The sequence below is a fragment of the Sturnira hondurensis genome, unplaced genomic scaffold, assembly GCF_014824575.4.
Source record: "Sturnira hondurensis isolate 20B ecotype Veracruz unplaced genomic scaffold, ASM1482457v3 Scaffold0022017, whole genome shotgun sequence".
NCBI classification, from domain to species: domain Eukaryota; kingdom Metazoa; phylum Chordata; class Mammalia; order Chiroptera; family Phyllostomidae; genus Sturnira; species Sturnira hondurensis.
The window spans coordinates 10,823,699-10,839,230 of NW_028094648.1; the positions used below are offsets into that span (position 1 = coordinate 10,823,699).

The 15,532-nt window shown below is 35.4% G+C and overlaps 1 protein-coding gene across 7 annotated transcripts in view; it reads left to right on the forward strand.

The window, feature by feature from the left end:
* The window catches only part of GNPDA2 (glucosamine-6-phosphate deaminase 2), a 29,562-nt gene extending 14,459 nt beyond the window's left edge, over positions 1 to 15,103 (forward strand). For 6 of the 7 annotated variants that reach the window (XM_037034097.1, XM_037034100.1, XM_037034094.1 and 3 more), the window contains 4 exons: positions 5,302 to 5,486; positions 6,865 to 7,039; positions 13,917 to 14,018; positions 14,188 to 14,272. In XM_037034097.1, coding sequence (XP_036889992.1) covers positions 5,302 to 5,486; positions 6,865 to 7,039; positions 13,917 to 13,993 — 437 coding nt within the window. In that variant the 3' untranslated portion in view covers positions 13,994 to 14,018; positions 14,188 to 14,272. Of the gene's footprint in view, positions 1 to 5,301; positions 5,487 to 6,864; positions 7,040 to 13,916; positions 14,019 to 14,187 lie in introns of all 7 variants that reach the window. The other variant, XM_037034093.1, reaches the window with a different exon arrangement.
* The last annotated feature ends 429 nt before the right edge of the window (positions 15,104 to 15,532 follow it).

The window sequence follows — 15,532 nt, forward strand, 5'->3', positions numbered from 1 at the left end:
CTCACCATTGCATAGTGTGAAGAACACCTGTGTCTTCTACAACACACATTTACTCAGCTTCTGATTTCTATTTTACCTTATTTTCATCAAAAAAATAATCTTATGTTTGAGAAACATAAGAATCCTACGTTTCTTTTCCTAAACGATATTCTTATCCTATTTTTTTAAACATCAACCCAGCTTGTCATGTTAGAGGGTTAAATTTCTAAAGGTCACATGTGGAACAAGTGGATTTTAGCATTTCTCTACTAGTCACTTAATTTGCTCTATCTTACTAAGAAATCAGGTAAGAAAGATGTAAGATTTTATTATCAGCTGCCTTTGGTTAATATGATTAAGCAGTGTGATTATCTTCATAATCTGCCAAAGTTATCAAATGCTGAACTGCCTAATTCCACTAGAAACTTCTGTGTGGAGATGTCTGAGTGTACATACCTATCACTGAAAATAGGTGAAGAATTTCTTCTTTTGTGATAACAACATCGTTTTCTGTCATCAGTTCGAAGCATTTGAAACAGCTAATTTGTTACCAACAAAACAGTGTCTTAACATCAGAATAACATCAACTTCACTGAAATTAAAATAGTTTTTTGGCACATTCTTTAGTATTCAACTAAACATACTGAAGCTCAAAATTAACGTTAATACATCTTTGGATGTATCTTATAATTAACTGATTAGAAGGCTGCTGAAAATTACATGAATTAGCTCTTCACTAGAACTGTATGAGGTTAATTTATGGTTGAGGTGGCCAACTATGGTTGAGTCGGCTGGTTGCCCTTGGGGAAAATTGGGTTTTCCAGTCAAACATAAATTTTCATCCTGTTTTGGCTACATGTTGTCTGTATAACTTTGGGAAGTTAATTGAGGTTCAGTGTAATGAAATCATTTGTAGAGCAGAATTAATATTAACCATTCCAAAATGTGTGAGCACTAACTGTGTTAAAATGTATAAAATGCCTTGCACAATGGTTGATATGTAGTTGGTATTCTATTAAGTGTTCCTTCAGTCTTTTCTCTCTGAACTGTGGATGTTGAAATGATTGTTCCTTAAGTCACTACATTTCCTGCTTTTAAACTGAATAACCTACCTATGAAGGTATCTGGCAAAATTAAAATTCTCTCTTTAAGGGAAGAGGGAATCTCTGCCCAGCAGAACCACTATCAGTTACTTTCTCGTGCAGATGGAATGATTTTTATTTGAGCAAGAGTCTCACTTAGACTGTTTTGCTTTTCAAAATAGAAAAGTTATTTGCATTTTAAATAAAATTTGCTCATATTACCTCAGGATTCCTGGAAAACATTTGTACTTCATTTTTGTCCATCTGGCTCAATTCTGAGATAATTACTATTTGCACTTGCAAATATCAAGGCTAAGGAAGTAGATACTTGAGAATGTTTAAGGAGGCAACTACCCCTGTGTTCTTTAGATTTTTTAAACTCTGGACCAAAATCTAGTAAAATTACTATTATATAATATACCTAAACGGTTTACTTTAGTTATATCACGAAGTATTTTTTCTTACTGTTATACAAAAAAGACTATAGTTAGTGAGATTTTCATTATTAAAAATGGCTGCATAAAACATTTTTAATTTCATTGAAAACTCTTTTCTATTATTTTATTGACTTTACAGAAGGATCCATATGTCAAATTCCTTAGGGACTCAATGTCAGGAAGTAGAACTTACTGGGTAAAAAACTGGTAACTCTAACTCCAGTTTATCCTTTCGCACGCTTGCCAGAAAGCATCCATAGATCAGCATAATATTTAAGGCTGAATCTAATCTCCCTTGTCAAAGATTTCTGGTAGAGCTTTCTTCTTTCCTCGTAGCTTTAAGCCACTTCTCATTTCCTTTTAGCTAACCTTTTTTGATTCATTTTCTCACTATAAGTCACCTTACTTCTCCTGTTGCATAAATTATAATTATCATTCACTTCTACTACTAAAAAAGAACTTTATCTTGTTTTTAACCACTTTTTATCTTAAGCTTTCTGTAGTTTTTGGCCCACAGCAAAAACAAATAAATAAATAAAATTTAACAAGAGGATTTTCTTGCCTCTTCTATTAGCATCTTCACTGTAGTCATGTGATGGTCTAGGGTGCCACAGTTTGTATTTACCATTCGAAGGACGTAATTGCTCTGTGTATACAGAATGAATGGTTAGTTTATTTCATTTTCTTTAAACTTTTTCCTCTTTGGTACCCTGTTATTGGATGTGTACTCATGAAAGAATCTGATTTGATTCTTTGCCTTTGTTGATCTAGGTTTCTCATCATTGGATTTTTAAGATGAGGCTTGGTATCTGGGTCTTACCACTTACCCTTCTTTTGTTCCAGGGTTTGGTTAATAAAAACACTAAGAACTGAGCCAAATGGGATCAAAATATCAGCTTTATTAAAGGTAAAGTTGGATTAGAGATTGCAGGTTGTGCTTGAGGCCAACACGGGGAGTTTAAGGTGTTTAAGCCACAGTGCTCACTGCGGGAGAATGCAGCCGGAGCCCCCTTCCTTCAGAAGGAAAGGGGGAGGAGGAAGGGCCCTCACTCCCAAAGGTTCTCATCCTTCCTCTGATGAGGGAGGTGCTGAGATGCAAGTGAATCCTGCTCTCCCTGACCCACTGCAGCGATGAGGTACACAGACATGGAATTTTATAAGTAACACTCTACAGGCATTGTTAACTTTATTGTAAGACAATTTGTTTTAAAAAGAAAATAAGACAGTGAGGAAGACTTTAACACATTCCTTTGGATACATGATTAGAATGTTTTATTTCCTTTGGTTTGCAAGTAACCTTAAACTACTAATGGAGTCAAAGTTGAATGAATTGGGATGATTGTTGGGTGAGAAGAGTTGAATAAAACCAAGTCTTTGGGAGAACAGGAACCGGGGAGCCTCAGATCTCTGAAGTAGGGGCGACTCATCCACCCTTTCCCACATTGCTATCATCAGATGCCTCAGCTCCAGGTGCCTGTTTTCTTTCTGTTGCCCTCACCAAGTTTCATAATCCCCAGAAAGAAATTCTGATTTTTTCAGGTGGGGACAACTACTTACCCTAGACCACAGTCATTCTGCCTGGGAGACACGCAGGTATTAGGACTGCTCTAGCCCCTGTTCTGGGGGAGCAGAGCATGGCGGAAGCAGCAGGGAGAAACTATGAGAATGTTCAGGGACAGCAACCATCCATTCATTTATTCAGCCGTTACTTCGTGAGGACCTCCCGTGTGTCGTGTGTTGAGCTAAGTGGTAAGGATACAGTGATGGAGAAGATACAGTTGTGCTCTTGTGCAGTTCAGTGTACCCCACAAACTGTAAGGTACACTGGAAAAACAAGGTAGGACAAATGTAGGTTTGCAGTTGTGAGAACGTGAATCAGATTATTCTTGTATTATTATTTATTGTTGTATTATTTTCCATGCAAACATCTGCAAATCTACTTTTGCCCCACCCTGCATAATCCAGACTCTGAGGTTTTAGAGGTGTTTCATAAAGGTTCTGATATCCTAGTTTTGACTTAGACCAAATAAGAATTAGCCATGGTTTTAGATTTCATAATTATTTTTTAAAAAGTTTTATAAAGCCTTGTAAAACACTATGAACATTTTAAAACTGTAATGTTATATCAGAAAGCTCACCTTCTGATGGTTACTAAAGGAAGATATGGAGCCTTCTCCATTAAGAACTGGTGCTGTACACTCATGTGACCCAAATAACCGGTGAGACCACTAGTGTTGATCTGGGAGGACTTCCTGTTTCCCCCAGAATTTTTATTTTCCTGGTTCCATCCTTTCCTCTTTATACACACATGGAGAAATATAAATATTTGGGCAGAAGCATATTTAAGAGGTGAAACAAAATAGTTTTACAAATCTAGAAAGGCGGATGTTTATGATTTAAAACATGTTTTCACAAGCAGATAGATACTTAATAATGGAAACAGTCCGTATGAGCCACTTGTGGGTCTGGCTTTGTGTCTCCACATCAGAAACTCCTGGGTGGTTGTGCTTTGGTGGTAGTATATCTGCTCCCTAAGGTTTTCCTTTCTTCTTTCCTCCTTCAAAACCAGGTTACTCTTTGTCATGTTTTACCTTGTCACCTGGGAATAATTTGTCAGAATTGTGTATTAAAGAGTTGGTAAAATACAGTATCATTAAAGTAAATAAGCAAATTATAAATGTAACCGGATTTTTGACTCAGAGATCTGGTGGGTGTATTTTTTATTGGGATTGCCAGAAATCCAACTACTTAATAGGGTACATTTAAATGAAGCTTGATTTATTATGTTGTAGACAGAGTGTTGATTGTATAAAAAGGTATACCTGCAATATCCTTCAAATTAGGAATGTCATATTTTTACCTAAATTTTAGGGGCAAGCCTAGAATATTTAGAGCTGACAGATCTCCTTGAAGCAGTATTTTCAAACTATATGTCACCCACTATTAAGTAATGAAATCAATATAGTCAATCACATGCAGTATTTCCTTTTTGTATGTGTTGAATGTAATCCAAACTACATTCAAATGAATGTAATCCAGAGTAGCTTGTATGGCTCCTCGCAAGGCTGTTGTTCCATGCAGTTGTTTCAATTATATTTATGTGTGTGTGGGTGTGTACATGTACTAGATTGAAGCCTCAGATGTGTTTCTTACAAGAGTTTACAGTAACAAGAAGTTTGAAGGAAACTGCTACCCTAGGAAATATCTTGTCCAGTCTAGACACTTTCATAAGTGAGGAAACTGTACTACAGGGAGGAGGAGGAGTTAATTGTCCTGTCTAGACTGGAACCAAGCAAGTTCAAGTGTGAGTGAAAAAAAGACCACTGGGTCGGCATCAGAAAATTTAGATTTCAGTTGTTTCAGTAGTTACTGTGTTGCTAACTTGAACAAGTCATATATTATCCTGGAGCAGCAGTCTTTCCTTTTGAGTTTAAAAAAAGTTGGGGGCAATGAGGGAAATAGATAAATCTAACCTGTCTCACGAGGTTGTTAAATATATCTGCTGTTGAGGTGATGCATGTGAAAATGCTTTATAAATGTAAAGTATTAATCTAATATAAGGACATACTTAATTTTACTGCTAATGGAATTATGCCAGCTCAATGCTAAGCGTATAAAAAACATTGAAGTACTTGTTGAATCAAATACATACAGGAACAGATATGTTAATGCAGCATTAGGAATTCAGCTATTGAATAAACAAGGTAAGCATGATTGTAACTGTTTCTTTCTTCTTAAAGACATGTTGAACTTTGAAAGCCTTATTTACTTATCTACATGTGTGTGTGTATTTCTTTTGAAAGGAATTGGTCCAGATGGTCATATTGCTTTCAATGAGCCAGGATCCAGTTTAGTATCAAGAACAAGATTAAAGACTCTAGCGATGGACACCATTCTGGCAAATGCTAAATATTTTGATGGAGATTTATCGAAGGTGCCAACTATGGCTCTGACAGTCGGTGTGGGGACAGTGATGGATGCTAGAGAAGTAAGAATTAACGTTTTTCCTTTGATATTAATAGCTATTGGAGGAATTATGGTGCCTAATAAGTTATATTTTGGTTGCATCCTATTCACATTTTAAATTGTCTAGCTTCCAGTAACTTCTTTTTCTTATTGCCATGTTTAGAATTCAGCTAAATTAAGGCTTTTGAGCTATAAACTAAGAGTTAGGCACTCCCTCTTTTGGGGTACTCCTCCCCTTGCCTACTCCTACTTTACAATTTGAGGTCCTAAAATCACCCAGATTTTATTTATCTGTTTTTAAGTGACATATTCTTATAAAGAACTTTGCATTGCAACAATGCAGTGCTAGATGATTCTCACCTACTTTTGGAGGCTCAGGATAAGTTGGGGTAACATACTCCTTACTGTATGGGGATGTTGGTTTCCAGCAGGAAAAGAACTCCTCTAGGACTGAATCTGTTCTAAATTTAGTACATTTTTAAAAAGGTAAGATCTCTGAACTAATTTTTAAATTACCCTAATTTTTAAATTACCCTATCTAATTTTTAAATTTTTAAGTGGGCTATCATTTCCTTCCCTGAAAATAGCAAGACAGTCAACTCATGGGTAGAAGTGGTTAAATCATAAGGAAACACTAAACTCCTTTTGTTTCTGGCAGCCAGATGGGCAGTTTCAGAGGAATGATTACAGACAAGGGAATGATTAACATGTAACTCATCGTGACATAAATATGTCTAGATTTGAACTTACCAACCGAACTGTCATTCACAATGTAGTTTTTCATCTAAAGTTCATCAATATATGAAAAACCTTTCAAAGACCAAAATTTATTTTATAAATAAGTTGAAAAACAGATTTAGAACAGTCTTATTTCTCAAATACAAAACTGAAAATTATACAAATATTTCTTTTAGTTTAACAAGATTTAAATTATAATGCAGTTCTTATGCTGATTCGTAAAATGAACAGAGAATAACTCAAATACTGATTTTTCTCGTGGGTCAGTTTTTCCAACAAAATTACATGAGGCCATTTGTGCCCCAGTGCCCACTCCCAGCGTGATCTTGAAGAAAGCCATTTTGGCAGAGCTCTTCAGGGGCTGTGTCATCTCCCAGGGCTCAGTGCACTGATGTTTTTGTAGCATTCTTTTGAAACAAGTAGGTCATCATACTTAAGGATTTTCTTACCTTCCATTGTAGGGCTTAATGTGCACGGGTTTTTATTTACCTGTTACCTTAAAGAAGTGAATAAATACTTTGCACTTTGAAGAAAAGTGGAGCTATTTATTTTTGTTTTACCCTTAGAAGAATAGTGGTGCTAAAGTCATTTTAAAGGAAATAGAGGCTATCCATCATCTAGAATGTTTTAAGAATTAACAAGTAATGTTGATGATTTTTCAGGTGATGATCCTCATAACAGGTGCACACAAGGCATTTGCTCTCTACAAAGCAATAGAAGAAGGAGTCAGCCACATGTGGACTGTATCAGCTTTCCAGCAGCATCCGCGAACTATTTTTGTGTGTGATGAGGATGCTACCTTAGAATTAAGAGTTAAAACTGTGAAATACTTTAAAGGTGAGCATTGAAATTTCAAAAGCAGAATGTGAGAATTTTCCCTTATAGATGACAGTTAAAACTGAATGTGCTTGTAGAGTTACATCCTACACTGCGGCCTATTAAAAACTGGCAATGTGCTGACATACTGGCCAGTTATTTCAAGGATAGAAATGGTATTCAAGGAGTATCTCACCTCATATAAGAGCTTTCAGATAAACAAACAGCTTTCTGTTTGTTTTCATGAAGAAAACCTCTTCAGTCTATATTTTCAGTAGATTTTTCCTGAAATCCAAAATTTAGTAAGATTTTAAATTTCATATGGAATATACAAGATTAAATACCCCAAAGGACATTGTGTGTGCGTATCCCTTCTGATTTTTATATCTGCCCACCTCTCTTCTGGGCTGTGTTTAGAATGTAATTAGTGGGTAAGATGGGCTGCCCTCTATCTCATTTAATCTTCACAATTTCTAACAAATTATTCCCACATATTAAAGTTATAACTGTTAAACTGTTAAGTGTCAGACTGTGTGGCATAGTCTCTACAAGCAAGCAGGAGTTTGCATAGACTTGTACGTGTGTATTTTCTTCTTGCTTCTTCCTGCAGTCTGTCAGTGTATTTCGGTAAATCTTAAACCTCACCATACTGGGTTATATATACAAAAGGACCTATGCTTGATGTAACGGGTAATTTAGGATATTTTTAAGGAGAATTTTGAGTATGACACTCAGGTTAGAAACCATTTCCTGCTTGAGTTAATTCCATATACAAATACACGCACCTAAACAAGCTGTATAAATAGGTACTTTTTATAAAGCACCTGTATTTATATAGCTGATATAAAATATTATGTAATTGGTCATAATGTAGGTAAGTAATCCATAAAGTATGTCGCATGTGAATATAAATTTTTAATTTTTCCTCCAGTAACTAGGTATTTACTTAACATGTATTAATAAAATTATACTGAACCAATCAAACATGTATTTCTTGGATATAAAGGTTAAGAAGTTACCATATTTCATTGCCTCTTAGACATATTTTCTTGCACTTTTTTCACATTTTTTTTGTTGTTGTAGTACAGTTGTCTCCATTTTTCTCCCACCATCATTTTCTTTACTTTTATCTTGTTTAAAATTGGGATGTTTTTAAAATTGGTGGCCTATCCTAGTTTATCCAGTAGCACTTTTTTCTTAGTGGTACATAAAATAGTGGTATGTCTAAAAGTTTCAGTACTTCATGAAATATAGTACACACCTTAAAAATGATAAGTCAATTTAAAGGATACCAGTAACTCGTAGTTCATCTGAATGTGTGAGTACGGCGAAACTCCAAAAGCAGACACACAAATGCAAGTTTGGCAAACAATTAAAGTAGTCTAGTTCATAAAACAGAATTGTGATTATGTGTATATAGTTTTGTATTTGCACTTATGTGTTGTGAATTTTCCTGTTACACAATATTCATCAAAAGTATTTTTATGAAACGAGTATTCATTAAATTGTGTACCCAGAGTTACACAGCTTATGTGTGGGTGAGCCAGGTGGGATCAGTCTTACCTCAAGTCTGGGATTTGTCCACTGTTACAATGCCTTGCAGACGAGTGAGCCCTAGATGCAGTATGATGCAAATGATATTGCTTCCAAAAAGGCACAGGTATATGTTTAAATGTGAAACAGAAGGGAGGTAGATGGTTACATGTATTTAGTTCTTTCAGTTCACCTGCCCAGACTCTAGCTTTTCTGAAACATTTTGAAGTGTACAGCCAGCTAGTCAGAAAAGTGCCGCATTGCTTTTCTGATGGCACTGTATTTCCCCTGGGAGCCGTATGTATTTGAAGGGGTTCAGGATATTAGGTTCTGTCGGGATGCCTCTCTTAACATGGAGAAAAATGGAACTGAGATACTGTCTTGGGGCTCATATAGACCTCACCTTACAATAAAGTATTTTGATATAGGTAGAATAATCACTATAAAATGCATTTATAATACTATCAATAAATATAAAATCTATTAATATAGCTTTTATATTTGCTGTACCTTACTTGGGTTAATATATCACTTCACTGTGTACTGGAGGATATGAATCCTAGAGTTATCTATAATTCAAATTCCATTCTCATCATTACCATTTCTTCTGCCATAACTAAAAAGTACAACAGGAATTTAAAGGGTTTTGCTGATTTAGCTTCTGAAGAAAATGTAGGTTAACTCCATACAAAACAAAATCATCAGTAAATGGAAGTTTATTTTAACATACACCTTTTGAAACATAAGTCTATTACAGGAAAACATAGTAATACTTGTTTCTGTTTTTTTAAAATAAAACTTATATTTTATGTGCTTTATATATTTTTAAGACGAACACTGTTGTTGTTATTGCTGTTGCATCCTTTTTAGGCCCTGCTCCAATTTCTTGACGATGGTAAAATGAGTTTACAATAAGCCCAAACTGTAAAATTGACATTTAAAGTTTATGATATTTAACTTTTCTTCTGGCAACATGTCAGGAAGTCTGTACATTTTTCAATACTCATTAGAAGAATTTTACTTATTACTTAAGTAGCAGTTATTTATTTTACCAAATTCTTTTTTTGTAGAAAGTTACCAATTTTTACCTTAAGTCATAGTAAATTCTTGACTTATCCAAAATCAAGTAATAAAATTTTTAAGATTTCTAGTTGGGAAGCAGCTTTACCTTTTGTATAAAAGATAGCCCCAGTGTATAGTTTAAAAAAGAAAAAAAAGAGAGAATTTTATCAAGGAGTTGAATTTTTAATGTTTATACTGACGTTTTAAGTTGTGTTTTTAAAGCATTAATACATTCTTTTCCATGATCAAAGCTGTAAGAAATGATAGATAAATTGTATCAAGAATGATCCTTAAAAGCTGTTCCTCTAGAAAACAAAATATTTTGCGCACCACATGGTTGAAATTACAGTCTTTGTTGTGCCCTCTTCTTGGTTCTCTCCAGTCTTTCTACTGTTCTTTATATACTGGTTGTGGAAATGGATTAAACATCTCAATTAAATACTGTTTTAGGTAAGACTGGTTCTGTCTGGAGATATCATCTGGTAAATCTTTCTTACTAGCAAGTATTTCCTTTGCACTATAAAACATTGTCTTTTGATGTATACTTTTGGAAAATGTAAATATGTTTCCCAATTAATTACATCAGCCAAGAAACATGGGCGAAAGTATTTTCAAGTACATTGTCTGACACAGGGTTAATCAAACGTAAGAGTTATCCTTGCCTGAAAGTGGTTGACGTTCTTCTTAAAAAGTTGGCTCATTCATTTCCTGATTTGAGAAAATACGATGTAATATATTGCATTAAAACGAAAGTTTTGCAAAGGTAAGGACTTTCTTGACTACATTGTTTCACCATCTGGAAGTGGACCTGGTACACTGGAGGTGCTTGATCAATGTGTGGGTGGTGGGATTAGACCACAGGACTAGGAGACCCTACCAGTTCAAGCGCTTTATTATGTAAGTCACACAATGAGGTCCAGAGGATATTGAATGAAGGAGAGAATTATAGTCAGTCATTGAAGAAAACTCTAGTTGACCTACTGGTATTGAGAGCCCTGGAAGAAGGGTACATGATGTAAGGATGAGCTAATATAGTAGTAGAAAAAGCTATGTTAATGGAACAGAGAACAGAGAACATTAATTTGTGTTAATAAAATGGGCTAGATTAAAAGGGAATGTATAAATTAAGAGCAACAAGGCAAACCAGGGTTGACTTGTTAGTGATTCTTCACCTCTTTTAGGACATGGGCCACTTTGAAAATTTGGTAAAGAGATTGTCCTCAGAAAAATGCACATAGGTGTGCTCACGCATGCACATACATCATGCAGATGAGTTTATAGATTAATGCAGGGGAATTGAGGACTGCTTGAACCTTTTCTAGGACTCCAGGTTGACTGATGCTCTGCTTGATTTTTGTCAGGTGGACGGCTTCTGTCATCAGAGGTGGTTCAGTACTGACTACTTTTTCCTGCATTCTAAGTTTAACTTGTTATTTTTAAATATGGAGTGTTTAACTTTGTTTTTTAACAGTGATGTTACCCTATGTTTTGTCTTTTTTTTTAACCTTGAAAATTCCAATATTAGAATGTAGGCCATGGGAAAAATGGCTAGTTTAGTTTAAAACTAGCCTCCATGAAGAACACAAAGAACATTCACTGAAAGGGTGCTTGTGGAGTCATTCTGCTCTGGCTTCCCTCAGAACTCTTTGAACATCCAAGAGCTGATTTCTTCCCTATGAGGGTATAAAAGTAACTGTAGCAGCCTTTATAGCACCGAAAGGATATGGGAAGGAGGTTTTATTAATCCTGAGAAAAAGTTTTACATATTGAGAACTCAGTGATTTTAAATCCAGCCTCAGGGATACCTCTGCATAAAACAGTCTAATGAATGAAACAGTCATAGGTTTGTCCACATATTCATGGATTCTTATCACAGGCTTTTTGTCTTCAAAGCACTAGTAAGTATCTAGGGTCAGAGTTGTATAACATTATAGGAACGGTCACTATGGAAACATTCAAGTATTAGATACTATACTATTTAAGACATGTATAAACCAAACATGTTTTGAATTTTTGAGCTGAGATTGGTCATTTTATAAATAAGTCCAGATAGTTAAATGGCTGCCATATATCTGAGGCGGAGGCTGAACCAATGAAATGCCCTTTATGGTTAGTTTAGAATTTGTACAAAATCCTTTTATTTCCTGGGTTAGTTGTTGCTCCAGGTTTTGCAGTTTTTAAACTTTTCCCATTATTCACTTTAACTTTTTGACCCTTCTTTCCTTCCAGCTTCATGGAAGGCTTAACATGCGCCCCTCCAAAGCTCTATGTTCAAGACTATACATTTACCTTGATGCTTAGCCATCCTTTCCTTAAGGTCTAACCATTCTGTCAGTGCCCTTGACCTTTCCTGTCCTGCCTCCAGGACTATGAACTACAGAATCTCTGTCTCCTGTCTGTTCCTACTGCCTTCTTTTTAGCATTATATGTTCGATTGATTTTTAAATTTTAAAAAGCTACTAGATATCACCATCTCAGTAAATCTTCACAGACTTTTTAAAGTAAATGTTTATTGAGCTACTATGTGCAGTGACCTTTATAAACCCTGGACTTAAAGCAATGAATAGAAGGTCCTGGACCTTAGTTTCTAGTTGGAAACATGGCAGAAAATATTGTCTATGAATGAAAACTGCTTTTGAGAGCATAAAGTGGCATTAATATTGTAAGGTGATGTGTGGGCTGAGACCTGCATACCGGGGAGAGAGTCGTGCTTGGCTCAGGGAGAAGAGCATTCCATGCTGAGTCAAACAGCAACTGTAAAGGTCCTGCACTGGAACCAAGCCTAGCTTTTCTGGGGTAACAGCAGCAAACCTGGGGTTGAGTTCAGCGTAAAGGTGGCAAAGTGAGAGGACAAGAGATTATTTTCTAAACCTAAATGATTTCCTAAGTGACCAGAACAACTGGAGAATTTTAATCAGGGAAATGGTACAATCCAGTGTGTTTTTAAAAGACAAGGTGCATGCAGTCGTGGGGAGGGTGGGGGTTAGCATCTGTAGTGCCCAACTGGTCTTGCTGCTGAATTATAAAAGAGAAGAGAGAAAATAAACAGTAGATTGTAGTTGTCTGACTTTGATTCATTGAAGGGTAACAGGCTTTTCAAAGATATGGTTTGGAAGGGAATGGATGGGACTGGACCCTGTTGAATTTAAGGTGCTGAATAGTTAAGACAGTGGAGTGGGCTGTTGAGCGATTAGCACTATCTCACTTTCAGATCTAATGAGTTTTCTTTTCTCTCCTTTCAAGACTCTTAGCTTCTGGTTTTTCTACTACTACGTGAACACTTAAGTGTTCTTTGCATTTTCCTGTCTTTGCTTATTTCTTACAGGTCCTCCTCCCAGTTTAGATTTTAGGGTACTTTACAGCTTTCCTGACAAGGACTACTTATAATCCAACACTCACTAACCAAGTGTGCTGTCTCCCCAATCCAGTCATCCCATTTCCCGAGAAAATGACATTATGAGTCCATTTCCTCAGCCTCTTTGTTCTGGACAATCTGAAAAATTTAGCTAATTTCTTTAACTCTTGAAATAGAAAATCTTTAGTTCATTAATTGGGACAATCTTTGTTTCCCTCAAAGAAATACAGTATGTGTGTATGTATGTATTAAAGCATTAGTAACTGGAAGATATTTCCCCAGAAGGTTTAATAAGAACAATTTAAAGCATACCAGTTATAAGAAGAAATTTGAATTTGCATGGAAATCAGCAGTTAATGTAGGTTCTCTTCTGTTTTGGTTTAGTAAACCTCCCTCCGTGTGGTTTGTAATCAATCTCTATTGTATACACATGCCCGAACAGTGGGAAATCACTGCCAGATGGATGGATGCAATGACTTTTGGAGAACTAAAGCTATCCCAGTGTTAGTGGGCATTTGATCCCGTCCAAGAAGTCCGTGGAGACATTTGCTATACACCAGAAGGTCCTTAATTTTTGGTTCTGAGACATCCATGAAGACACTTGGACCATGCCAAAAAACGGTCTTTGAGAGTATTTTTCTATGTATTAGTTCTGTAAACCAAAAGTGTAAACATTATGGGCTACTTAAACCCAGGGATGTTTTCTAGGCACGGACATTTCTGATAGGGCCAAATTTCAAGGACCATTTGGTGTGGCCCGAGTGTCTCCGTGGCTGTTTTCAGTGAGACTGAATGTCCTGCAAGCCTATCCTAGTGGACGGAGAGTTCTAAGTGTTTCACTGGAGTCTGGCAGAGGAAATGACTGAGGCTCAAACTCAACGCTTCCGCGTATGATTACAGTGTATCAACCGAGTCCATGTTAAACTGTGTTATTTTGTCTTACCAAAGCTCTGAAGACAAGAACTGTTCCTACTCCTACATATTCCCAAAGGACCTGTACACATTCTGGAACTACAGATTCATAAATAATTGAAAATTGGCATTTACTAGGTATTTAAAAGTAAACATTCTGAAATATTTCTATTTACATTTTTAAGAAAACAATTTTATATCATGTGGGAACCTACATTCTCCCATTCTTCCACATCTTTTGTTTTCTAAAGTATATGAGACAGTTCAAAATTTCTAATGCAATAGAACTGTGCTTTTTTTCTTCAAGGTTTAATGCATGTGCACAATAAGCTTGTGGATCCACTACACAGTATGAAAGGAGGAGACTGAAAGCAACTGGAGCCAAATTCCACTTGAACGAACAGAACACTTTTATAATAGATGGATTTGCAGCTATGCAATATGATAAAACATGGAGAATTTTGAAGACTCATTTTTGAAGCCCAATATCTATATATTAAACATTCCATATTTAGAATGTATCCATTTTATAGTATGGTTTAGGAGTAGTTGGCTCTCATAATTAATCAGCTGTTAATTTTAAGGTACAGAAACCACATATTCACTGTAAACAGCAAAGAAATGAAATGTCTACCTGTTTAAAAATTTCAAAAGTCTTTTTAAAGATGAAGAGTCTGTTACATCAAGTACATTCATATTTCTCCAGTGGCATTGTTAGATTAACACTTTTAATCACATGAAAATATACTATCATTGCAAACCTTTACTGGTACTTTTGAAACGCTCTTTGTATTTTTCTGTGCATTACACAAGCTTCCTGCACGTGGTTGCCTTAAGTCATTTTCTGGCATTAGTATCTGGACATCAAAAGTCCTGCTATGTGTTGTAGGTACAGAAAATCTGAGGAGATGACAGTGCCTAAAAATACGTATGCGACCTTCTGACGAGTATGAATGAGGGCATGGTTTTTGTGCGCCTGTTTTTACATCTGTGCTCTTGTTTTTATTTAATGACTTGGGTTCTTGCTTTTAATATAAATATTTTGGCCACTATGAGCTTTATACCTAGCAACACACATAAATTCTTTTGAAGAAAAATTTTCTGATTATTGTTAAACTTCATAAATGATTACCTTTATTCCTTACATACATCTCTAAAAGGATAATATAATGAAGTATATATAAAAGTAATTATTGTAAACTATTTTACTTTGTCATAAGAACTTGAATCGTTAAAAATAAAAGATATTGTTTTCTATCTTTAACTCCAATAAAGCTTATAATAAACAAATATCAAATATATCTAAATTTTATTTCAAGACATGAAACTGAATATATGCATGAGGTTTTCTAACAATTAATAGTGGCTGTTGAGCCTGCATTTAATAACTTCAATTGTTGTCATCATGCAAATAGGAGAGACATTGTCTCAATTTAAATGGAGACAATGATTCTGCCTAAAATTTCTTAGTCTTGCTCCTTGAGAGTAAAAACAACACTCCCCTTTTCTCTGAATGTTTTGCATGTTATAAGCCTAGTTAGTAGAAGCAGCATTACTTACGTACCTGCTCAATTAATTGCATTTGTGATTGAAATGTATTTATAGTTAAGTTCCTTAAAATACTAAAATAGCAAATAAATTAAAAGTTAAAT